The sequence below is a fragment of the Talaromyces proteolyticus genome, assembly GCF_021365285.1.
Source record: "Talaromyces proteolyticus strain PMI_201 chromosome Unknown BGW36scaffold_7, whole genome shotgun sequence".
NCBI lineage: Eukaryota > Fungi > Ascomycota > Eurotiomycetes > Eurotiales > Trichocomaceae > Talaromyces > Talaromyces proteolyticus.
The window spans coordinates 644118-669764 of NW_025764283.1; the positions used below are offsets into that span (position 1 = coordinate 644118).

At 49.4% G+C, this 25647-nt stretch overlaps 6 protein-coding genes across 6 annotated transcripts; 3 read left to right on the forward strand and 3 right to left on the reverse strand.

Annotated features, from left to right (window-relative positions):
- Positions 1 to 610: 610 nt before the first annotated feature.
- BGW36DRAFT_359971 (folliculin-interacting protein N-terminus-domain-containing protein) lies at positions 611 to 4264 on the forward strand (the record flags this gene model as incomplete). The annotated part of the gene is made up of 1 exon (XM_046214130.1): positions 611 to 4264. The coding sequence occupies one exon, from the start codon at positions 611 to 613 to the stop codon at positions 4262 to 4264; it is 3654 nt and encodes a 1217-aa protein (XP_046071050.1).
- A 504-nt stretch (positions 4265 to 4768) lies between these two features.
- Positions 4769 to 10631, reverse strand: BGW36DRAFT_321016 (Dishevelled, Egl-10, and Pleckstrin domain protein). Its single transcript, XM_046212643.1, has one exon. The coding sequence runs from the start codon at positions 10506 to 10508 to the stop codon at positions 4998 to 5000; it is 5511 nt and encodes a 1836-aa protein (XP_046071051.1). The 5' UTR covers positions 10509 to 10631; the 3' UTR covers positions 4769 to 4997.
- Positions 10632 to 10883: 252 nt separating this feature from the next.
- On the reverse strand, positions 10884 to 11809 carry BGW36DRAFT_342655 (transglycosylase SLT domain protein; the record flags this gene model as incomplete). The annotated part of the gene is made up of 2 exons (XM_046213131.1): positions 10884 to 11607; positions 11667 to 11809. 2 exons carry the CDS (start codon positions 11807 to 11809, stop codon positions 11001 to 11003), a joined length of 750 nt encoding a protein of 249 aa, XP_046071052.1. The 3' UTR covers positions 10884 to 11000.
- Positions 11810 to 14210: 2401 nt separating this feature from the next.
- BGW36DRAFT_342657 (Sodium/calcium exchanger protein-domain-containing protein) lies at positions 14211 to 17028 on the forward strand. Its single transcript, XM_046213132.1, has 11 exons — positions 14211 to 14581; positions 14636 to 14679; positions 14735 to 15265; positions 15316 to 15379; positions 15431 to 15478; positions 15531 to 15820; positions 15878 to 15910; positions 15968 to 16527; positions 16574 to 16630; positions 16682 to 16770; positions 16819 to 17028. The coding sequence occupies exons 2-11, from the start codon at positions 14676 to 14678 to the stop codon at positions 16832 to 16834; spliced, it is 1692 nt and encodes a 563-aa protein (XP_046071053.1). The 5' UTR covers positions 14211 to 14581; positions 14636 to 14675; the 3' UTR covers positions 16835 to 17028.
- Positions 17029 to 19302: 2274 nt separating this feature from the next.
- Positions 19303 to 22572, forward strand: BGW36DRAFT_321024 (fungal-specific transcription factor domain-containing protein; the record flags this gene model as incomplete). Its single annotated transcript, XM_046212644.1, has 2 exons — positions 19303 to 20594; positions 20648 to 22572. The coding sequence occupies 2 exons, from the start codon at positions 19303 to 19305 to the stop codon at positions 22164 to 22166; spliced, it is 2811 nt and encodes a 936-aa protein (XP_046071054.1). The 3' UTR covers positions 22167 to 22572.
- A 560-nt stretch (positions 22573 to 23132) lies between these two features.
- Positions 23133 to 25635, reverse strand: BGW36DRAFT_428141 (uncharacterized protein; the record flags this gene model as incomplete). The annotated part of the gene is made up of 3 exons (XM_046220508.1): positions 23133 to 25294; positions 25355 to 25479; positions 25538 to 25635. 3 exons carry the CDS (start codon positions 25633 to 25635, stop codon positions 23133 to 23135), a joined length of 2385 nt encoding a protein of 794 aa, XP_046071055.1.
- Positions 25636 to 25647: the final 12 nt, after the last annotated feature.

The following is a 25647-nucleotide window of genomic DNA, read 5'->3' on the forward strand; positions in this document are numbered from 1 at the left end:
GATGTGGTTTCAGTCAACCGTCCGTCCAGAGACGAGCATAGCAGCGAGAAGGGTTTCCTCGATTTCTTTATTGAATAGACTCCGTAGAAGTCGAGTCAGCAAAGGTAGAAAAAGTCGAAGTAGAAAAAAAGCCAATCACGGCGGACAGGTTAGCCATCGGCGGAGCTGCCCGCATGGTTGCTTTCCTAATTAGTTCGCGGCCTCACCGCCCTTCCAGATTCCGGCCCAGGCTGCTTCCTCTGCTCCGCTCGCCCTTCGTAGCAACATCCCAATGCTGTCGTGACCATTAATCATTGCAATTCTCCTCCTCCTGTTCGCTGCTGCCTCGCTGCTCGCCTCTCGCTCCATTGGCGCCCCTATCCAGAATCGACATTCATCATCGCCTTCGTGCCCCCAACGTCGGGCTTTGTTCTCAAATTATATTCCCATTAACCGGGCCGCCGTTATTGGCATCCAGCAGAGCCACCGTCGTGAAAGGAGGGGCTAGCCTTGATCTCACACGCCCTCTGACAATGGAGCTTTCACGAGAAGAAGAAGAATAAAGCGCTCGCCCTCTAACCATCGTACCCAACTATACCCGTCGCCCCTCCGTCAAAGCAAGATCGCCACCATGTTGGGTCGCTTGCTCAGCACCTTCAGCCCAAGCGTCTACGCACCACGGAATTCGACCGTCCTGGAGTCTGTCACCGAAGAGGAGCATACCTCTGGTCTTCTCTTCCCTGATCCTCGCCTCCTCCACCGCTCCTCCAACTCCGCCCATGCCTTTCAAACGAGTTTCAATTCACCCAATGCCGCGAGCGCTGGTGGCTACGATGATCGTGGAGGACTAGAGCTGGATGTCATCAAAGACTTTAGAATCATTATCGCGCAGAATGCCATCGGTGATCGAGATGAGCCGTGTATACTGCTCGACTCCAAGGGAAATTCTGACCCCTCGTCCACTCATGGCTTGGGTTTGGATCCTCAAGTCTTTGAGTCGCCAACAGGGAGGCATTCGCGCACCTCGAGTCTGTCTCATACTACTTCTCGGAGAGGATCGTTACAAACAAGCCAGCCCTCACAGACTGAAGGGGGCTTGATGTCGCAAGCCGCCAACGCCAGGAAAATCCCCCAAGTCCCATCTGGAGCGTTTGGTCGTGCTCGGTGTCGCAATTCTATCAGCTCAATGACGTCTCCAGGTGAAGGTGCTTTTGAGCCCTATCATAATCGTACATCTCCAGAGTCTAGTGATTCGGGCTTGCTAAATTGCATATTCGGGAGCAGCGCTTTTAGCTACAAGGGATCATCAACTAAAATGCACATTCTGTCCACGGACTCTGATTTCGGGGGTACAATGGCAACATCACCTGCTCCTCGTGAAATCGATGCCTTGGCTGGTCGACAAACGCCGCGAAGCGCCCTCGCCAGGACATATTCTAGTACTCAGTCATCCGGCGGTTACTTTCTTGATCGGCCGCAGGACAGCAAGCCGTCATCGAAAGTCACCATTCTCATTACGCGAATGTTCAGTGTCAATTTACCGGAATCACGAGATTCAACGGGGGATTCTCCAGAGGTGTCTAACTCTTTACCTCCGGATATGATGTCAGACAACGGGTACCCTTTCCCTGACATAACCAAGCGTCGCAAAATCAAGGAAAAGAAAACTCCCATGTATGCAGTCGCCATTACGATACAAATCCCAATAGCGTCACGCAACAACACCCGACCGATGTCAAGACCAAGCACGCACGGACCCGATGGATCGAAGCAGATGTCTTTCTCTTTAGACTCAGACCCGCATTGGACTAGCGCATTCTTTGACGATAACTATTCACAGACAAGCCTAGACGACAGGATTGATTTACTTGTCGATCACTGGGACGTGATTACTAGAACTTTGACATATCTGGAAAATCTAGCCGGGCGAGAGATCTTAACTCTCCTAAAAAAGGTTGATGCTCAGGTATCCCATGGGCCAAAGCCCAATACCCCGAAACCTCTGAAGATGCCAAACATGCAGAGGACTAACCAGACAATAATCCAACTCCGACCAAATGTCCTTGCGTACAACAGTAGACTCAAGGAGGAGTTACTCCTGAATGCCCAGCGAATCTCAGCCGCTTTACGCATACCACGGGTCGTTCTTGGACAAAGCCGGTGGGGTGTTTGGCGCGAGGAGGCAAGATGGATCGCACGGCTAATGGCAGATAAAGAGCATGGCCTATTCTTTCTCGTGCTTATCACAGCTTTTCTAGGGAACCATACAGACTGGCTTAGTAGCTTGGGTCCTGATTGGTACCGCAAACGCTACCACTTTCAACAAAAGACGCAACAGGACTTCGAGCCCACAATCGCTCATCGCACTGTCATTGTTTCCGAAAACAAGATGGTAGCAAGACGTTTGGTCTTTATTTTATCTGCTTTCCTACCCGCGAAACATCGTTTCGACTACGTCAATTCACCTATGCGCCCAGGGACATCTGCATCCACCCGCCCACTTTCCCAGAGTCCGCCAACTTTTCCTCTCCTTCGACAGGAATCACTTCGTCGCAAAATAAATCGAAGGGCTCGAGCACAAAAGCTCCATACCGAAGAACCTGAGGTTCCTCAGAGGTCTGTCAGCGTATCGTCTGGAGAAACTGCTCACAAGAACACCGATGAAGTGGAAACCTCTTTCCCAATTGACCCGCCATTATCAAGTCATCGAAGGGACTCCGATGCTCGATCGATCAGGACGGCTAATCTGCCAATTCATGCGACGGAGGCTCGCACACGAGCTACCACATCTACCACGACAAACAGCTCCGCCATTCCTGTACCTCACTTCGCGTCTCGACGACGCCAATTGCGCGATGACTCTGATCGGACTGGAGTTGATGGTAGTGACAGTTATGCATCCGCAAAGCTTTTACAGAATTTACGCCGGAGCGAAACCAACAACTCTGACGGAAGTACCTCGACTGGTGGTAGCAAGTGGGTAGGCAATATCTGGTCTGGGCTTTGGTCAGGACGACCAGATTCCTCGAGAGGAAGCGACGGTGACCCGTCTTCCCGTCGGCCTTCAATGACACAGACGCCAGAAAATGATGCCCAATCAGAAGATAACAACGCCGAGGGCACGAAAACCCCACTGACTATTAACACATCACCAAAGGGTGCTCAAAGTGCCCCTTCTACCGATACCATATCTATTGCTCACTCCTCAGCAACCGCTAAGAACATCATCGATCAAGACGAATCAGAATTCGCTCCTACTGATCAAGTCAAAGACTCTCCCTTGAGGCTCTCGGTACGAGGCGATGATGGTGTGGTGGATGTTGACCTTCCCTTGCGGGGCTTCTTATCTTTGTCGTCATCCAATGATTCCACATTGGCGTCCCCCAAAAAAGCGAGAACTTCGATCACAAGTATGGATGCTGGAGGCTCAATGCAGAGTAGTTTCTCCAATATCAATTCTAGTCTAAAAGATAATGACAGCCCAGCCTTGAATGTTAGCGGATGGCTGAAGAGTATTCATGAAGATTTCATACTCCAAGCAGTTCGGCCGTACCACGGCATTGAAGCGGATGTCAAGCGGGCTATGCTCGCTGAATCTTTCCAACACATTCCTGTTCCTGGCCATGACGCGGAAATTGCCAGCGTAACGGATCGATGGGTGGAAGTTGCCAGCACGTTAATCGCCGATACGCGCACTTGTACAGTCAAGCGTATTCGTCTCCTGCGAAAGATCAGTGCCAACGGATTGGCGAATCCTCCAAGTCCTGCTGTCGGTGCTACATCCCGACAGGTAGTAGACACCCCTTCCACCAATCCTCTGACTGGTTTCTTCAATAATGGACGTTCACGAAAGGACTCCGTAGCAACACTAGCCGAAACCTTTGACCCTGAAGAAATCGAAACCAAGTTCGTTGACGAGCCGGTCATGGACGTTGACGGAACCCTAGTCGACGCCATTGAGCGAGTTTTGATACAAAGCGGCCAGTCGTCTTTGGCGCATTCCAGGGCTCCGTCACCGCACAGGACTATACGTCTCGATGAGCGACCCACTGATGACACTCCACATATCGTTGAAGTTCCAAGAAGCGAGTGTCGCAAGACTGTTCTCGGAGCCTTGGAGGAGGTTGCCCGAAATGTTGCCGAAGAACACTGTCGCGAAGAGGGTGACGTTGATTTCGGTATTGATTCTACAGACAAGAATGGAAAACGACAGCCAATTCGTCAGGAAAACACTCTACGTGAAGGCGTGCGTAAGTGGCTCCTCGACATTGAAGAGGCTCTTTAAAATCGCAATTTCGATTGTTGCCACTTTACAAGATAACGGCCTCCTTTTCGTTCCTCATTTCTTCTATTTCTAATCTTCTTTATTCTTGTTGTTTCTCTCTCGATATTAGTTCCAGCCATCTTTATGTCTTCCTTTATTCTTTTCTACCTGCTTTTAGTTGCGTGAACGGCCGTCGTCAACAAGATACCCAAGTGTGTTTGAGTTCCTACAATTTTTTAATATTGTCTGCTTGTCATGTGCCTTATATTTCATCTCTCTTGTCAACTTTTCAGCGCATTATTATTCTTTTAATGTTTCGTTATGTAACCCGATATACCTCTATTATTCTCTTTGTCCTGGATGGACATCTGAAGCTAATAATTGAGTGTTTATGATTACACTTTTAACGGCCTTTTCGTTGTTTTCGGAAGCGTTGCATCTTGTCTCTAGGCGCACACTTGATCGATCACTACACTACGTTTATGCAGGTAGCAGAATGGATCACAATATTACCCTATTCCTACTAGGAGGCTTCATATACCAATAAGTAAAATTGTAAAATGCATCGAGTTGTGGATTTGCCAAGTGCTTGTATAATAGTACATAGATTGAGGACAGAAACTACAACAGCAAATAACAATCCTGCCAATCATCGAGGTTTTGAACAACAAAAAGAAGAATCGGGTATCAGTGTTTTTTTATTTCCCATTTCCAGAAGACACTTAGAATATATGTATATGTATGCATTAGTAGATCACTTCACGGGATTCAGCCCCCCGCTCTTCACACTCGGGCTCCGATTATCAGCTTGACTCCCCTCTTCCTTCTCCTCCCCAACCGATGATGACACCGGTCTGCTATGCTGCTCAGCAGATGACATCCCCACCAGCGACTTTGAACCCTCAATCTCCGAATCTGCCGCTGGCGGCGGAATATGCGGACCGACTAGACTCGCCGGAAGCTCTAACGATGGTATTGAGGCGTCCATTGCGGAGCTTGAAGTTGATGCAGAGGGCGGTGGTAGCACGGTAGTTGGCCCCATGCGCGTTGACACTGGACGGATGACGTGTTGTTCCTCCGTATAAAAGTGCTGGAGACGAATTGGGTCGTTGCAGAATTCCTCGACTTGGGTTTTCAGCTGTTCGGGCGTTTTGTAGAGATTCGCGGCGTCGAGGGAGGAGGTCGGTGATGAGTTGAGGGTTAGAGCGGGGATGTTGTGTATGGGTGGTAGCGAGTCTCCTATACCACCAACACCGCCACTACCGCCAACGCCTCCGGCGATGGGGCGGATGATTGGGGACAGACGGGGTGAGAACATGGGGTCGTAGGTGTATGTGTTTGCCCGAGCACGGTGGAAGTCGCTGCGCTCGCTGCGGTCGAATTTGTGATGGCTAGTATCTCGACCCGCTGCGCTCTTAGTGCTGAATAAACGGTTGGCGAGGAATATAAGGTCGCCTTCGTCGGAGATCTGGGCGAGGAGACAGCCTGATCGGTGGATGTATTGTGGGTATTGATAGTCTGGCTTTCCCCACGAGTAGTAGACTTCCACGTCCGGTGGGAAAGAAGAGGCTGATTCAAAGTCCAAGACGAAGTCGAATTTTCGAAGGATGGCTTTCTGGAAGAAATGCCTGTCTGGCTTGCCCTGTTGTGAAAAGGATGTAGCGCCAAATGGAAGAGAGACTGGTGGTGATGGGGGTACGACGCTTAGTTTCACGCGATAGAATTTTCTGAATGTTTGTACTTTGACTGTCGCTGCCGCCTCTGCGATGGGCACTTGAACGAGTTTCAATCCGTATTTTTCAGCTGTGGAACCCCACGATGCGACTGCGTCTTCAACTAATTTGGCAGTGGCACTCATCCAGCTTAGTTCTATGTGGAAACAGTTCTCTGGGTTGTGTATTCTGTCGTAATGGAGATCGATGACTTCGGGCCGGCTAGAGCGCTTGCGTGGATCAACGTCGTATTTCATCGTCTTGGAGAGCATGATGGTCACTTTGTTTTTCGTTTTTGAAGGCGTCTCCATCATAGACGTGAGGGTCTCAGAGCTCTCCGATCTGACTCTCTCTATATTAGGTGATTCTTTAATAGCGTCGTTCACTGGTGTAGCAGGGACGGAGTTGTCTGACTTGGACGAGAGGCCTGGAAACCACCCGCTCTTTGATTCTGGGCGCGGAATCCGGTATTGCGAGGCAATTTGATAGAAATAGTTACCGTCTCTAAAGTTATGCCTTCTCTCAACATGAATGAATAAACCAAGCTTCATGAGCTCATTTCCGAACTTCACGGCCTCGTCTCGACTGTCTATATCCCGGAAGGTTTGCACAAGCCATGTCGTGAACTCCGAGCCAATAAGACAACTATAATGCAACCGTAGATGCCATCTCCGATCCATCAAACGCACACCCTTTTCACCTTGGATAATATGCGCCAATTCCATGAGAGAAGAGGGGCCAAAATCAGATCTTTCGAGTAATTCTGAATCTGGAAGCAGTTGGGCAGGCGGGTTGTCGAGTTGGGGATCAGTTAATAGCAACCTATTAAACTCAGCCCCAACGATTTCGGAGGGATCTTGAGTTTGATATAGAATATTCAACGGATTTTGATCCTTTTGTTTGCGGCCAGAAGACTGAAAGCGTTTCTCGTCCGGCGGAATATACTTATTGCGCTGCCACAGGCTGGTTAACTGGCTGATGCCTAGCAAATGAATTTCTTCCTCGTTGTCTTCACTGAAGGGTTGTATGTGACGTCTCGCATTAGGTGGGAGGTGCATGGGAATGAGCACAAAGCGAATCCGCCAGAACCTCAACTGTCGCGTTGGATCTATCAAATGATCTCTGTGGCCAGCGATATAATTGTCGGCATAGTTCCAATTATACTCTTCAGCGGATGAAATAAGCTTTACGTCGCTCAAATCGTATGTCTTGGCCAGAATTGTTCGAATTGCCAAGGTGTAGGTGGGTGAGTCGCTTTTGTCAACGTCTGAAATACCTGACAGACGGGTGAATCTCGTAACTTCAATTTCTCCACCAGCAACACACGATAGCCTGTGAATTATATTTCCTTTGGAAAGAATGATGGTGGTATCATCTTTTCCAAGACATTTCGTGTCGAAGACATTCAGAAATTCGAGAAATGGCTGACCAGTAGCTTCTGCCACAGCGCCCCCAATTACAATTTGAAAGCCATGGGAAAGTCTCAAAGCAACCATCTCACGTAATATCGTTTCCTGAGCTCTGGGCATATCATTTCCGTCGTGATCTTCGTTGGGAAATACTCGATATGGGGTTTGGAGATAATTTGCGGCCAGTTCTTTTGAAGAAGGAAACTCCTCTGTAGTCAATGGCAGAATCGCGGGAGTCTTTAAGCTTTTCCACTTAACAACAGCAACATTTGGCGGGCGTGGGTATGCATGTTGCCAACGACCAAACCAACTTGCATCTCTAAGAGAAACCTTTGGAGCATTGGATGGATTAATTGACCTTACCCAAGGAGCAAGTGTTCTACCTGGCGAGGAACTGACCGTAGGTGCATCCCGAGCTCCCACTGGCTCGTGCTTTTTATAGTTCCTTGTCATGGGAAATGGTCCTTGAGTAGCTCCATGTATACTCGCTGTCGTAGGCCGCTCTACAGCTGTGGGCATGGTAGTCTCTCCGCCATTGCGATCCGTTCCAGAGTCGCTGAGCAACCTCTTTTTCATGCTTTTGATTGATATGGGACGAGACTGAGAAATGGGCCGTGGCTGTAATATTGGCCGAGGTTGAGCTATTTCCACACTCTCTACAGATTTCGTCGGCGTGGGTGAAAGATGGGGGGACTGAGGAATGCTACGAACCGAAGAACTCTCGTCCGTCGTCGAAGTTGAGGGCCTTTTAGGACTTTCAAAGTCGACTATTGGATCGGTAGTAGTCGGTGTTCGAGCTGGCGTGGCACGCCCTTGAGCGTGTTCCACATTTATTTCAGTGCTCGGCTGAGCCCTTGGAGGAGCTATGCCAAGTCCACGGAGAGCAAAGCTGATTGAGCGCGAGATTCTTGGAGTTCTGCCAGATTTTATTGCTGACTTTATAGGTGGGTGATCTTGTGTCGAATTAGTATGCTTTGAGGATGATTTGATTTCCTTTGTGCGGGGAATTGATTGCCCGGATACTGTTCGTTCTAGCTCATGCTCTTCATGCCCCTTAGAGCTTGAAATTGATCGTGTAGAAAAACGGTCTTGTGCTCGAGACCCCGTATTTTCAGATTCCATAAGGCGTTTAGCCTTTGCAGATTTGCGAACGTAGCGCTTCCGGGGGAAAGGAACAAAGACATTGTCATCGTACTCGTCCATCCAATTGCTTCCTTTCTTCTGTTGAGTTGCTGGACTACTTATCATCATGTTTCGATGATTTGTAAAGCTTGAGAGGAATCCTTCGGGTCTGAGGCTGTCACTAAGTTGAGCCTTATATGATGACACTGGGGAAAGGGAATTGTTGTCAGCATGGGGTAAGAGTGCTTTTGAAGACACATCTGAGATTGTGGTGTCAGTCCTCTGAAAGCCGAAATTCTTTTCCGACAGATAAGGTATTGAGATATTGGATTGCTCGCTTTCCATAACACCCATCATCTGAATCTCGTACAGTCGCACCCGTGGTACAAATGATCGAGATTTTTTGTTGACGGTAAATGGGATCGGTGCATTCATGTCATTTTTTGTGATTCGTCGGTCCTCTTTATAAGTAGCAGGATTCCAGAACGAGATATCTAACCAATGGGGAATTCCATAGTTCCATTGTTTTGAATGTGGTGGGGGTGTATCTCGCGACATGGGTCTTGCGAATGCACTTATCTGCGTAGTTTTGAGAGAGAATGGCGGAGATTTGCCCGCGAAACTAGAGTTTGAGGACCGAGTATCCAAAGATCCCATACCACGGGCTCCTGTAGTTCTCAAGCCATTGAGCTTTCCGTGGGGATTTCTGTACTTGAATAGCGGAACAGAATGAAGCGGCATTGGACTCAAGCTGACGAGATCAATAGCAATTCCAATACTAGTAACAGCATCTGTAGTCGCAGCCAGAGATTCGTAAGAAACCTCAAAAAGCCCTGACCCCGGAGTAATCACAACAATCGAATGGCCGGTTCGCGACATGTCACGATCAATGTGCTCGTACGACAGATGTGATGTGGCCAGATGAATAGCCTCAAGAATGTTGCCTCGTATTGCGGCTGTAGGCCTACCTGATATCGCCAGTGGCTGTCCTTCATTGGTGGAGTCAGCAGTACCGCTAAATTTTTGAATTGAGACATCTCTCAAAAAGGTGCGGAAGTTTCTCTTCAATTCGTCCAGGATTGCCGTCCAATGCCCGCTGGCTATATCGTTGACAACAACGCGGTAAAAATCTCGCGTAGGAAAATGATTGGAATCAGACAAGCTTTTCAGATGCTCCATTCCCTTCTCCGTCGGCATATCATACTCAACTCGGGTGAAGAGTACAATAGTCACCAAGTGTTTTGCGTCAATATTCGCCCAGCGTTTGAAAAGCTCGGGTAAAAATCCATTGATGACCCTGCTGAATAAGATATCGCCAGTTCCTTCGGCATCAAAATCCCACATTTCCTTGCTCATCTGAATGAATAGAACATATCTAGCAGCCTCGCTTCGGAAAACAGGGATCGTGGTGGGAGCAAAGTATCCAGACAGCGCTTTTTTGCCGCCAATAAAGATGTTTTTCACTGTTGCTCTGACACTCCCCATGAACAGGATTTTTTGTCCCTTGTAGATGGTCTTGTTGACCAGCTCTGATGTAACTAATCTCCACATATCAGCCCGCACGAGATATTGATCGCGAAATGATATGTCAACATGAGATGCCGAGCATTGTGAACGGTCAACCTGAGAAATAATAACATGGCAGCCATTCTTGAAGCCAAATATGTTAGCAACGGAGCGCGTTACTGATATCTCCAATTTTGGGTGTCGCTGCCTGATCTCTTGAGGCATAGGCTTTACTACAAAGAGACATCGGCTCTGAGTCCGCGACGAAAACTTTGGGTGAAGACCCAGATTAGCATTCCCATCATTTTCGATAATACTCTCATTAAGCAGTTTCCTTGACCCAATTTCTGACGGATGGAGAGAGTTGTAATCAACAGATGCAATCTCAATAATATCACCAGGACTGATTCCAGAATCCGGGAATGCCCAGCTATTGAACAGGAATTCATCTTTCGAAAAAGCTTCATCGTGGATCCAAAGAGTGGCAGTCTGGCGATAAGGGCCTCCGGATAGCATGCTGTCTAGCTTGACTGCGGCTGCTCCTGCTGTTGTCGCTGCTGGCGGCGATGGAATGGGCGAGTTGCTTTCCAGACTAGCCGCACTGACTTGACGGAGGTGTGACCCCTTGGAGGGTGCACGCCGCGGCAGCATCCTCTTGAATAGAATTCTATGTTTGGGCCATCAAGTGAAAAAGTCGTGCAGATCTGATGTATACATGGATGTCATTTTGATAACGCGTGGCTGATAAACATGAAGTTAACTTATCGATTTGAGGATGCTACTTCTGGAATAGGAAGGCGGTGGGGCAGTCATGTGATTTCATGGCTAAACCAATCATTTCCTTCAATGGACTCTAATCTTCTTTCCGGCCTACGTTTTTACAGGTGCAATATATGAAGTCATGTTTATTATGATATACAAACAATGATCTAATTATGTGTCACATAAATGATCATGCTCCCTGCACCATTCCGCAACAATTCATCACAGGCTTTGCTATGTTGTGATCTAGCATTGGTTGTTTCCATTGCAGGATCCAGCACACTTGTACGTACCGATCCAGCTGTCATCGCCATAGACATCCAATCCAAGCATCCAGCCATTGAAAATCTGCTGAATGTAATCAAGGTTCTGAGGCTCGCCATTTGACTGGCCTTCAGAAGAACAGGGGTAGTCAGCAGTTAAGCCCTTGTTATTGTTCAATCCGTTGCCGGCAGTGAACCATCCGTTGTAGGAACCAAAGGCTTGGACCGCATTGCCGTTGGAAGAGTTGATCTGGCTGACGAGGTAGTTGGTTCCAGCATCGACATTGTCTTGAATGCTGTCTGTGCAAACACCGTTCGGGTAATTGTCACAGGACACCTGCATCAGACCGGGGGTCGGACCGCCTGCATTGGCATTGCAGGAAGACTCTTGCATGGCAATGATAGCCAGGATAACTGGGCTAACATTGTACTGCTTGCCGGCGCTCTGGAAGTACTGGTCGTATTGCTGGCAAGCCTGGCCAACTCCGCTGTAGTAAGTTTGCAGGTCGACAAGAATAAGATCATCAAGAGCCATGAAAGGGGGGTTCCAGCCGCCGTCGTTGATTCCAGTGTTCAGCCAGTCTTCGGAGCTGTATGGTGATATGAGTTTGTTGTTCTCGCCGTAGTGTTACGAGGGTTGAATGCTTACCCGTTTGGCCCAGCTCCGGGTGTGACCTCTTCTGTTGCACCCTGTGCATGTGAATTGACGCCGAGTCCAGGATCAGCGGATTGAGCTGCGACACCTGCTGCCAGGACGAAGGAGGCGAGAGTGATTGCGTTGCGGAGCGCCATAGTTGTGACTTGGGCGTTTATATTCGGAGGATATAAAATACCTAGCGCCTGTCTATTATAGAAAGAAGAAAATAAAATTATATCTCAGTAGCGGGCATGGCCTGCTAAATACACGATTCTCCGACGCCATCAGGTCGATCAGGGACCCGTGGACCTTAATATCGACCAGAAAAAATAAGCAATAAGTATCAGTTAGAGATTCCGGAATATCTGGGGCAGTATCCTAAAAAGGAAGGCAAATCTCCGGAATCTATGAGATATACGTATCAGCAAACAAGCAAATGCACGTTTAGCATGCTTAGATCAGGAGTGCGCGAATCAAAAACGGCGATCTATTAGTGGCCTATACCATTATAAGATCTGAAGCCTGGGGCATTTTCTTATATCGGTTAGAGTGAGACTATATCGCGCGTGGACTGTGGGGCCGTTTTTGCTATTGACGTGTGTAAGCCGCAAAGACGATGATAAATATGTAACTCAACCCACTTACTTTTCAAAAAATTTACGATGATTCTTATAAATTGGCTGAGTGACGATGTCTTATCTTCATAGAGAGCTGTTAGATTTACTAGTTGACAGAAATTGCAATTACCCCGTATTCGATAATTCGCCTGGTCGCCGACTGATAAAGTAGGAATGCCAAAATATGTCTTCACCTATCAATAGTTGCAAAAAAACGGTTATCGCTTGATTCGTCTCCACGAAAATATGGATTATCATCCTATCATCAATAGGTCGATGTACAGCCATCAATATTGGGGTTTGATTATATTGAAGCAGTTTAACTACCTAGATCCATTTGTAGATTGAATATTTACCAGATTGATAATATCAATTGATATGGTATTTGAGTCGAGGGAATGTTCTTTTTAAATGTTGTCTTCAAATTGTTTCTCTTCTAAACGTTTTAGATGATAATTAACAGCGTCTCAAAAATCTCATTGTCAAGATAAAACAATAAATAATGTATGGCCTCGCAGGAGGCAGAAAAGAGTTGGAGAGATTTATCACTGTTATTAATAGTATCAGGACTGATACATCAGAATCTCAGAGCACAAGGCCACGGATGACACTGAATCCGAGTTTCAAATGATCCATTCAATGACTTGCACTACATTGTACCACTTCCCTGATTGTTCCATCTGCAAGCATGCAAGCATGCCTTGCAGATGCCAGACGCATGCTTGTGTTTGCGGAGAGGCGGTGGGAGAGATCGACGTTGCATGGTCACCAGACCCAGACCGCCTCGTCGGGAAGCTTTTTGCTGCCTAAGTACGTGGTTAGTCTGGAGCTTTGGCATATTCAGGATTATAATTATTATCGAGGCTGAGGTCGGTTGTGACAGCCTGGCAGCTCTGACAGGCGCTAAATATGTGAGGTCAGTGGATACGCCACATTTCGACCGATCCTCGTACGTCATCACGAGAGTCAAGGGTGATACGATACGTAATTATTTGGGAGGCTGTACAAGAACCGATTCAGCCAGTCAACAGCCATGTAAATAATATTCTTCAAGTTTTCAAAGTTCAAACTATGCACCTCGCTATCATGCCCTCGATGGGCTTAGGACATCACGTAATATACAAGTTAAGATTAAGACTACCGCGCCACAGTGCGTATTCCATTTCGGTAGAACAATGCCAAGAGTGACCAGGTCAGCACAAGACAGCGCAGAAAGCTTATCCGCATGCTTGTTGCGGATTGTCGCAAGGCTGACAATGGCAAAGTGTCACAGAGTGCAATCGCTCAGACGACTGACTATCCAGCAAACCACAACGTCGAAGACCATCATAAAGAAAAGTTGAAATGTGTTCGTCCTCAACAATATTCATGAAGCGGGCGGCAACGCTCAGGGATGAAACGCCAAGAAAATAGCTCTTGATTTTGTGGCCGGTGGACCCTGCATTTCCGATCCTGAAAGAAGATACCCGTTGCTATTGGACCAGTCTGTTGGATTATGGTCGGACGTGACCGGCGACACGTAGCAGCGTCAGACAAAGCTGGATTCGAAGAAAGAGAAAAATAATACCTCATAGAGCAGGAATTCCCTATTGCACAACACCCAACATCACAGTCCCAGCCACAAACCCGGGTGACTGGCAATTGCAAAGCTCCGCGGTAGCTCTATTTGAGCGAATCAGATAAGGAGGCGGACCCACCGCCATGTAGGCGATTCGCGGATAGACAGGGCTAAGCACTCGGGTTCCTGAGCCCCAATAGGCTGCCGACGGTAACTTTCACAATAACCAGCGCGATAGGCACAGGCCATTCGCGGTGCTCCCCGGGCTTAGCCAGCGCTAGGCCTGATATAGCAAACCTTGGGTCCGCCCGTGGCTGTGCACTCTTGGCAGCGGGCCTCGTCGCAGATGATGATTCAAGGCAGGGAAGGGCATGCAGTCAACAAGGAAGGAGGGAGCCGATTGAATTTTGGGCCTTGAAACTGGGCATGTCAGAGCGACCAAAATACGGGCTCCGATACCAGTCGATCAATCTGGTCAATGACTTATTTGCTGGTCGGTCATCGCTCGACTCCCGCTAATGTGACAGGTTGATCGTCATTAATTAATTAATTAATTATCACGCCGGCGACTTGCTGTGGTTCGCGCTGCTGACTACATTCTTTCACCCAAATATTGACACTGTCGCCGCTGTTCTGTTGCCATCGCAGACTCACCATTGTTTTCTTTCACCACCCCCTCCCATTGATTTCCTCAAAGAACTGCGACTTGCGACCACTGTTTACAACCCTGTTGACGCATCGAAGAGCTGTATGTGAGAATATCTGGATTGCATGTTGTCAAGAACGAGAGCTGATGAGATACCCAGCGTAAATTTGTCAATACGCAGCCACCCGACCTGGTGCAAGATGCGTAAGTTGTGCCACCTTCATGCGACCTTGGTATAGTCATTGAACGTGTGATCTAGATAGGTACCGCTCATGGGCACGCCATTCGGCCTGGTATGATGAAGAAGGAGAACAGGCCGCTAGCCACAACCCGTTTAAGAAGTTTCGCGCCAACAAGAGAGCTTCAGAGAACACCACGCGCCAACTGGAAGAGGGTTCATTTCAACGTCGCGCTACAACAGGTAATACCTACATACGGACAGAACACCAGGGCCGCCAGGAACTGAATGAAGATCATCATCGTTTAGGGCACCCGGACACATGGCCACCTGCTTCAGGAGGTACAGAGCTAGCACAACTTGGGGACGGACCAGTATGGGAAGAAAACTCGGCACCCGCCAGCAGCCAGGGACCTATCAACACCTCGCGCGGCCTAGAGGAGGAGACAAAACCCAGGCGTAGAAAGATTCGTGGCCTGTTCAAATCTGAAAGAGAACCCATACCGGAGGAGGACGACGTGCAGAAGCCCCATTTCACTGTCGCTAGCCAGCTGAGGGCTACTATCTTCAATTCATGGATCAACCTCTTGTTGGTTTGTGTGCCTGCCGGAAGTATGCTAGTGTGGTTGTGTTTCTTCCCGACCTGGCTGACTCTTGACCAGTTGCTATTAATTATGTCGGTGTCAACAAAACTGCTGTCTTTGTTGTCAACTTTATTGCTATCATGTGAGATTCATCATTGTCACTACCGCGGGGATCAAAACTGATAATAATTAGCCCTCTCGCCGCAATGCTCAGTTATGCAACGGAGGAAATTGCTATACGGTAAGCTGATATGAATAAAACCCGATCCCCTTCGATTTACTAAACATACTAGGACTGGCGAGACACTCGGTGGTCTTTTGAATGCGACTTTTGGTAACGCCGTTGAGTTGATTGTCGCCATCATTGCCCTCGTCAAGGGCGAAGTCACAATTGTTCAGACGTCTCTGGTTGGCAGTATGCTTTCGAATTTGCTTCTAGTCATGGGCATGTGCTTCTTCTTCGGTGGTCTCAATCGTATCACTCAGAACTTCAATGAAGTTGTTGCGCAGACCGCAGCTAGTTTGTTGGCACTCGCGGTCTCCAGTCTGATCATCCCGACGGCATTCCGTAAATGGGCTGCAGGTATGCGAGCGTGATCAAGATGTGTTTTGAGGAAACTAACAAAAGATTGTTGGACAGGTGGTGCCAGTCACACCGATGAACTATCTCGAGGTAATTTGATCTTAATCTTCTTATGAAGAGACCTGTATGCTAACAGTAGACTTCAAGGTACTAGCGTTATCTTGCTTTTGGTTTATGGGGCGTATCTATTCTTCCAGCTGAAAAGCCATTCGGAAATTTACAACAAGCCTAGCGAGAAAACAGAGAAGCGAAAGAAGTCGACTCGGTCCGATGGCGACACTCACAAGGGACTGGCTGCGATGGGACAATTGGGCGCGAGCCTAGCTGGCCAAAGCACCTCGCCTGAGATGCATAAAGATGAGGAAGAAGGGAGGGAAGACCAACCAGAGGAGCCACAACTTCATTTTTACGTGGCCATTCTCACACTGGTCATATCGACTGTATTTGTGGCGCTGTGCGCAGAGTATATGGTGGATGCTATCGATGCCATCACATCGGGAAACAGCGGCATTTCGAAGACATTTGTCGGGTTGATCTTGCTTCCTATTGTCGGTAATGCTGCAGAGCACGCGACTGCAGTGACGGTGGCCTGCAAGGATAAGATGGATCTCGCGATCGGAGTGGCGGTAGGTTCGAGCATGCAGATTGCGCTCCTGGTGCTTCCCCTGATCGTGGTGATTGGCTGGATTATTGGAAACGATGATATGGTATGCTTGCTTATATTTAGTCGTGGGTGTAGACTAACATGATTAGACTCTCGACTTTGGCGACGGATTCCAAGTGACGGTCTTGTTTGTGTCGGTTCTTTTAGTAAGCATTTTCACTAGCCTCCAAATTTTATTGTTTTTCTCACCATTCTAGGTCAACTATCTCATCGCAGACGGCAAGTCGCACTGGCTGGAAGGTGTTTTGTTGATGACGCTGTACATCATTATCGCGATTGCCGCGTGGTAAGTCTGTCCGTATCTGCTATGGACGTCTGCTAACCCTTCTCACAGGTTCTACGATTCTTAATCTCCCAAAATTTGAGGTTTCTCTTTCATATTTTTGTTTTATAGACATTTTTCTGCTGAGAATGATACCCCTTTCACCACCGGCAGTTGTTTGTTTCCTTATCTTACCATATCTTACCATTCTTTGATGTTCCTATTTCTTCTGATGTACTTACTGTATTATCTTAATAAGATACAAAATAATTATTTATTCTATACTCTAATAAGACGATCAATAGGGCTCCCTGTAGACACGTGATTCTAGTGATCGGAAGACAATCACAAGCTGTTCCGTCGGCCGAAAGGCTGGAAACATTTAAGTTCCGCGGCCCGAGCAGACCAGACTTATCAACCATACGTTTTACAAGAGAAAAAGAAACGAGACCGGAAAAAAGCAAAAATAGGCAAAACGGGTAAAAGGAAGAAGAAAGAAGAATCGGCCACCTTACATCTGTCACTAAAGGCGTTCGTATTAATTGATGACTATTTATCCATAATGGTTACGAATGTTTTTATTAGCGTGCTTGTGGAGTACGCTTGTGGGGGACGCCTCCGTCGTGATGCTTGGGAAGCACCGTCTTAGCGACTTATGGAGTGCGGAGAGGTCGGGTTCCCTCGCTAGGCACGATGCATCGGCACCAGCTTCCAAGCAGTGAAGGGCTACTGTAGTAGACTAGTAGACTTACTAGTACCCTAGCAGCCCAGTAGTACCAGTATGTAGTACTTTCGGAAGGTGCTCGGAGAAGCTTTGTCGGAGGGATGTGGATGGGACGGCCGGGAACACTCACGAAATTGGGTTTGTCAGGGCCAGGCCAACGCAACCACACCAACTCGACTCTCTGCGATTGGCTGCACAGGCCGCCCCTTCCCTTCTTCCAAGACTGGACCTGACGAGGGTCGGAAGCCGGTGTGGCCTCGGTTCGTCGGTATCGTCGCACGCTGACAGACCAGACAACAGAGTTAGTTTTGTGTGTTGGATTATTATGCAGACGGTATGCATTGGGAGGTGTTATGATAGTCGTTGGGCATAAGGACAGTTTTATATATATATATATATGTAAATATAAATATAATAACAATAATAACAATCATAACGGTAACAGAAGTTCGGTCGTCTCTCGGAGGCACGTAGTAATAGCAGTAGTGTAGTAATGTGCCGTGGGAGCAGCAAATGCCCCAGACTCCAGCAGTGTGGGGTTTAGCCTCCCCCGGAGTGCTGCCATTGGCTGCCGGCCTCGGCTCGCGTGTTGCCTGACTCGTGTCTGTGTGTTACTCTCTCAATACATTCATTAGGTCACTCCGATGCTTCTATGTATTTGTCCATTTATCGATGACAGAATATATTGTATTCGGTATAATAAATGCGTATCTATTGTAATGTTATATGTTATGTTATGTTACGTTTATTTACTGTGCTGGGTTGTGCTGAAGCAGGACTACGCCGCCCAATGGCAGCCGGCGCATAAATTAATGTCAGCCACGAGGAGAATTACTCAGTTACGGCTTAATGGATGCCTCCTAAGTACATATATGCATAAATGCGTTCATACCCACGTATATCATATGGTGTTATATTGTACTCCGTATTATATTGTATAAAGATTCCTCTTCAATGGTATATGCAAAACACTAATCACGTGGCCAATGACAACAACCCGTGGGTGAACCCGATCCCGACGCTGCTGGGCCGAGAGGTTGATCCATTCTGGCCTTGATTAATTTAGCCGTGGCCGCCTGAGTAACATTCTGCCCTAGCGCCTTCTCATTAATTATTATTGGAGAGCGCAGTCCATGTCACTGTGAATAATACACACCTGGGTTGACACCCAGCCTAGTTGGCTGCTGCAATAGGAGCAGGAGGCAGTACTACGAGTGTGAGTATACCGGCTTGCCGATCCATTGCGGTTACAGTGCCAGCAGCCCTCCAGCCTCCAGGCCAGCGGGAACCTGTTTCCAGAAACTGACGCAAGAGTAAAATACGTAGTAAATAGGCAAATAGAAAATAGACAGTCGGCAACCGACTGCTCCCCGACTGCTGCAGCCGAACGCTGTAGCGTGGCTACCGGTACCGCCCGGGGCAGCCTCCCCCATTCTTATGCGGTCCCGGCAAGTCGGGCACACCTGTCCGCCCCGGTTGGGGAATCCTTCCCCAGCCTGCGTGTCTTTCTCGCCTTCTCTCCTCCTCCTCCCCCCTCCCCCCTCTTCCCAGCACGCAACATCCGCTCAATTCGACCCAGCCACTGCGCTCCTACATCTCTCGAACGCGACACTACGCTGTGCTGTGCTCCCTGTCGTGCCTGTCCCGCCCGCCAGACGCATCTGCCTGATGCTTCCCCGGATCCACCCCAGGTTTCTGCTCCCTCCGCTGCTTTGCTGAAGGGAAAACCACCCGCCTTCGCGAAAACCGCCCCCCTCCCCCCTCCCTCTTTACCCCGTGAATGTCTCGCTACTCCAGGAAACGACACCAGGAGCACTGTTCAACTTCCTGAGATGCGGTCCAGCATTGCCTGCTCTCGGTGCCGCCGAAGCAAAATCAAGTGCGTCAATGCAGGCATTGACACCACCTGTCGAGCCTGCGAATCCACCGGTCGCGAGTGTGTATATCCTGCCCCTGCCATTGGCGGCGCGTCATCTAAGCGAGACCTCGCTGCCACTCTAGACGGCGACGACCGCGCCGTCGACTGGGACAATCCCAAGAGGTCACGACCGAGAAAAGTCGTCGGCCCGTCGGGTTCTGCCGCTAAGGATGCCGCGAAAGCAAACGCCGACGTGCTCGACTCGCCCATCTTGACCCCCAAGGTGTGGGAGACTTTGTCGGATCGCTTTCAGTCTCACTTCGCCGCTTTTCTGCCGTTCATTGACCCCATCACATTTCGCAAGCAAGTCGGCCAACTCGCTGCTTCGCTCCAGGATGGCCAGTCCGCTGCCGAAAACGCCTCGCAAAGCCCCGTGCCCAAGCCGGAGATATCGCCGTTGATTCTCCTGGGTGTGCTGGCGCTGACGGCACGCTTTCATCCCTCGCTAGTGTCGTATCACTCTCCTGCCGCGACCAAGCCCAACCCGTCCGCGGCGTCCGAGTTCTATGCTGCTGCCCTACGGCATCGTCTCGCCGGGTCCGATGGCCTGGGTTTCGCCCTACCCGACTTGACTCGGGTCCAGGCATTATTGATGCTTGCCTTGCACGAATGGGGCATGTGCCGTGGAAAAAGCGCCTGGGTGTATGTAGGCATAGCCATTCGACTGTCGCAAGCTATGGGTCTTTCGTACGATCTAGAAAACGAGTATGCTGTGACTCGGCCATCGGCACTCAAACTCGAGGCAGATCTCAGCCCAGACGCCGTGATTGCCCAGGAAACGAAGAGAAGAACTTTCTGGGCTTGTTTTATCATGGATCGATGTCTCAGTAGCGGAAAGCATCGACCGCGGATGCTCAAAGTTCGTGAGCTAGCTATCCAACTGCCCAGCGACAATGCGCTCGAAGGTGAACGGGTCAGAACGTCCCGTCTGTGTGATAGCCCAGCTCGCCGCCCTTCTAGTATTGATGGCCCTGGCGTGCAGATTCCCAGCCTGCGCCAAAGCTTTTCTTATAATACGGATGAGAAGCTTCGCAATGGGTCGACGGATACGAAAGCATGGTCACCTGTCGCGACTCGTAATGATTCTGGTGATCATGAGATTGATCGCTGGGAAGTTGGCGCAGAAGAAGCGGTCTCGAGTCGTGTTATTCGGATCATTAGAATCTGGGGCAGTATCGCTAAATGGGCATGTGCTGGAGGTCGACGGTAAGCTTATGTATTTCAATTTCTGCAAATTGGACAGATGCTAACTACTCTAGAAACGAGTCTTACGGACCATGGCAGTCAGAGTCGCGCTTTTCCCAGCTACGGACCAACCTGGCCGAGTTTCAAGACAGTTTACCCAAAAAAATCCAGTATTCCCAGCGGAACAACGACAAGTATACCATGCAAATAACACCTTTTTTGCCGTCTTACATGGTCATGCATGTTGTGTATTTCCTGTCTTTGATTGTTCTGCATCGAGCCTATCTCCCATTCCTCCCCCTTCGATGCAACGAACCAGTTGGCCCGCTAGATGAACCAACTTTTCCTCGAGAAAAGTATGCGGTACCTGAAGGATTCTGGCGTGATAGTACAAGAGAATTGTTCCGAGCAGCCAGGCAAATGCTGGATCTGGTGATGGCTTGCCAAGATAAACATGTTCTCGAGACCCCGCTAGTTGGATTCGCTATTTACAATGCAGCATTCATGGGAGTTTACGCCGCTCATTTCAGCCACCTGGATATCGATGGATACTTATCAAGCAAACGCTCGCTCTCACCTCCCTCGGCTGCAACCATTACCCAACCGCAGGTACTGACGCAGCGTGCATTGAATATTCTACGTGATATGCGCCCTCGATTGAAACTGGCTACAGGGTGGTTCCGCACTTTGAATCGGCTGCATAGCTATTACATCAAAGTCAAGAAAGACTTCAAATCGCACTCACGCGGCATAGATGGCGTTGATGCCTCCAATGGATCACGGCTCGTTCGTGAAGGTGGGCCAGGCGGAGGCGTCGAGGAGTTCAAGCTTCTTGAGAAAATCTTCCTTGAATTCGGCGACATTGATGATCGAATTCCCGAGGCAGCATCCCCAGAGGAAGATGATGCCGCACAAGCAATCCCCATGTCAGAGCGCGGCGTCGCCCTGAGCGACAACGGCAGCAACGCCGTTAAGAGTGAATCCGGCGACTCCCAAATCGACGGCGTGGCCCAACAACGACGCGAATCTTGGGTACCCATAAACAGCTCCTCCAACACCGCAAACCTACCCCCTCCTCCTCCCGACAACGGCCGTCGTCCAAGCCTCCCTTCGCTCCAGCGGTCCCTCCAACCGCAATCACCATACTCCCTCCCATCGCTCCAACACCACAACTCCATCTCCTCCACCACATCACCCAGCTATCCCTCCCTCACATCCCCCGCAGCCTACAGCTCTGCACCGCCCAGCCAACCACTCTACGCGCCAAACCGTCTTCAGCCTCTGAACTCTTGGGTCACATCACACCAGCAAGGCCCTCCCCCCTCCTACTCCCAGTCTCTTCCCCCCATCAACGCCAACGCTCACTCCTTCCCCATGCTCCCACCCCCGGGATCGGTTACCTACGGCGGTGGAACACCGCACCCCGCGCCGGACGTAGCCGACTACCACAACCTGTGGTCCACCAGCCTCGGCGGCGATGACCTAGTCGCCTTCCTCGACGGCGGCAGCTATGAGCACTGGCGCTCCTTGTCCGATTCCGAAATCGGGTATCCAGCAGGCTGGCTGAGCGCGGTATGGAACGACCTCCCCTAACCCCCCCACCATCTACCATATCCATATCCTCCATATCCATATCTATATCCTCCATAACCCTCTGTTGCGTATTCCCTGAAGTCGAGCTGAAAACAGTCTCTACCGCGTGATCTCGGACCCAATCCTCGTTTTGATATATTTTTTTTTCTTTCTGTATTATTATTCGGCATCACGCAAGCCGTGTGTACTGTATGCTATGCTATGTTATGCTATATCCAGCATGTTTTATGACGAGTTACGACCCGCTAGCGATCTGTATGTCTGTCAGTTTGTATCGGTTTTTATCTATCTGACTAGACAGTCCGTTTATGTACTCAGTGGATCGATTGAAAAAGTTGTTATCTTTATCGTTGGTATCTAGGGAGGCTCGCACAATGATGTTTTGGTTGGATAGGGTAGGCTAGGATTGAATGAAGGCTACGGCCTGGTTGTCTATTACTTCTATTACATGTGTGTGATGATGATAAGTGTAGGAATGTAGCAAGTAACTATTTAGCTTTATTCAGCACGTCTAAGATATTGACTAGTAACATGAAGAATGACATCTCGACACATCGATATCAGCGAGACATAACAGATTGATTCGCCGTGTCCAACCTAACTAGCTAGTACTTGCTTTTTTCCTTCCATTCAAGCTCTCTTACCAATTCTTCTGGCCATCCATCCATCCACTCGCTTTCCTCCAACAATTCATCCATCCAGGACATCGCATCTCATTCGTTGTACGAAGAGTAATAGGGAAATCATAACAAACGGGAAAAAAGTAAAGCAAAGAATAGGGAGTAAACTGTTACCGTATCGAGCAAAATTACAGGCGTGAATACGTACGTAGTTGCACAATGAGGAATATCGTCGTAGTCATAAACCAAAAAAAGTAGTTTGATAGCAGCAAATGAGAAGGATGTAGGATGGATGTGGATGAATGTGTTGGAGTGGGATTAATGTACTGATTGTTGAGTAGACGAATTAGCGATATAGACCGGGACCGCCGAGCATTGCGCCTCGGGCATCGCCGCCATTGGCTTGGGCGAACATGTCCAGGAGATGTCGTGAGGATGGCGGCGGTCCAGAAGATCCTGCCCCTTGTTGTTGTTGGTGTTGGCTGATGTTTAGCATGGCCTCGGGGTTATGAGGAGGCATTGGCGGAAATCCAGATGGGGGGGGAGGACCGTAGCCTGGGGGAGGCATCATACCGGGAGGAGGGCCGAAGGTGTTCCCGGATGCGTTGCCGCTGATGCCTCGAAGGAAGGGCGGGCGCTCGTTGTGAGGTGGTGGTGGTGGCATATTTCCATGCATATGAGGAGGCATTGGCCCGTTGAGAAAGTTCGGGTTCATGCCTCTATTTGGAGTCGGTTGTTGAGGGGGGAGTTGGCCTGCCCAGCCCGGAGGAGGAGGTGGTGGTGGTGGCATCTGCTCGAATCCAGGAGGTCGTTGGAGTCCCATGGGAGGAGGTCCTCTGCCACCAGCAGCTGGTCGTGTAGAGCCCTGTCCACCCTGTGGAGCGCCGGGGTATGGAATTTCGTCGAAATATCCCACTGGAAGACCGTTGACTGGTCGCCTTGATGGCTCGTGCAATTCAACTTCGGTTCGCTGCATGTTGGCAATAGCAGGGTCGTCTAGGAAGGGTTGATTGCGAGGCACTTTTTGCATACCCTGCGGTCGCGAAAGTAGATCGGGAACATTCAGAATACCAGGAGTAGGGCCGCCTTGAGATGACAGTCCCGCCGGCAGCCCCGATGGAAGCCCCGGGTTTCCGTGTTGTCCTGGTGTAGGTGATACTTTGACTTGTTGCATTAAACGTAGGAGGTTGTCGCGGTCGCGGAACATTGTCTGTGGATCCCGATTTGGAAGCATGGCTTCCATCCCAGGAGGGGGATGAAGAGCACGTGGAGCCACACCTTCTTGGGCTGCCATGAACTCGTGTTGCTGCTGGTTTAATGTGTCCCTAGATGGGGATGATAGGCCCGGGGGGGGTGTTGGCCGGTTGTCAGGATGTGCGTAGGATGGTGGCCGAGACGATTGAGTACTGTCCATCTGAGGAGTGCTGTTGCGAGATTTTCTGCCTCCAAGCATTTGAAGGATGCGCTGAAAGCCCTCCTGGTCGGCGTCGGTGGATACTGGACGATCGGGTTGAGTTTTCTCGAGTGCAATAGGTTCAGGCTGTTTGACTGAGCTCTCGGGAGGTGGACTAAAAAGGGTAGCGAATCTGGATGATTTTGAGGCTTTTGACGAGCCTGGGTCTGTCTTGATAGATTCCCCGGGCCCGGTTGTCGCAACCTCCTGGGGTGTATGTTTTGCGTCACCTAACAGGCCAAAAAATTTTTCGAAACCCGTGTCCATGGGCAGGTGGTGCTTATTCGCAGCGAACAATTCGCCATCCAGACGACTCGCTTCCGTCTTCTGATCCTCAGGAGCAACTTCCTCAAGAGCAATTCCAGTCTTCTCTTCTAATGGAACCGGTGGCGCGGAGCCGGCTTTCATTCTTTCTTTCCATCGTTGAAAGTCCTCTTGTGTATGTGTTTGGGTTTGTTTGGGCTCATCACGGTCTGTAGAATCCATCCATTCCGGATCCTGATCAAATCTGGCACCTTTATTCCAGTCTCGTTCAGTGGTCTGCCGATCACGTCGCCATTCTCGGCTTCGCATGAATGGTTTTTCATCCTCTAGCTCGCCAGTTTCAGGCGCATTTTCGTCACGAAACCAGCTTTTCTCGTGTCTCCCTCTAGGGAGACCTTCTCGCCCGGCAAAGCGTCCATCCTTATCTTTCCGCCCCAAAACCAACTCATCAGGTTTGTCTCGTCCATCCCACCGGCCGGCGTCACCATTGCGCTTAGGCTTCTGGTCCTGCTCGTCTTGGTTAAATGTACGACGTGGCCGCCCGGCATTCCAATCCTCTCTCTCATTTCGACGGCTATGAGGCCCTCCGTACTTGTTTTCGCGTCTGTCAAGTTCGCGGTCTGTTCCTTCTCTGTCCTTCAAGAATTTGTCTCTGAAATTGAAGCGATCGTTTTTTGCTTCATCTGAGTCATTGAAGCGTTGGGTTCGATCAGTCGCATCAATTGACCCTTTTCCAAACATTCGCGTCGCCGAGGAAAATGCGGTTTTGGGGGGTCCTAAGACTATGTCCTCTGAGAAACAGGCAGCGTTAGATGGTTTCTGGGAGACGATTCTGATAAGAGGCCACATACCTGAATTTGAGTTTCTGGAGATATGTCGTGGCGTTTCGAATAGACTTGGTCTTCTGGTTGAGTTTTCATTCTGGGCCTGATCTCGGCCGTTTGTTGGTCGTCGTGTTGCTGGGTCTGGGATAGGTCTAGAATAGTCAATATCAGTTATTCTGCGTATGTCGAGGCCTGGATCCTCCAACTAACCCCATCCATTCCTCCGCTGGAGGCAATTTATCGGGCTTTGTGACAAGGGGCGAATTGCGCAGCCACAAGAGCTCTTCAATCTCATAGCGGCGTGCCATGGGGAGAGACAG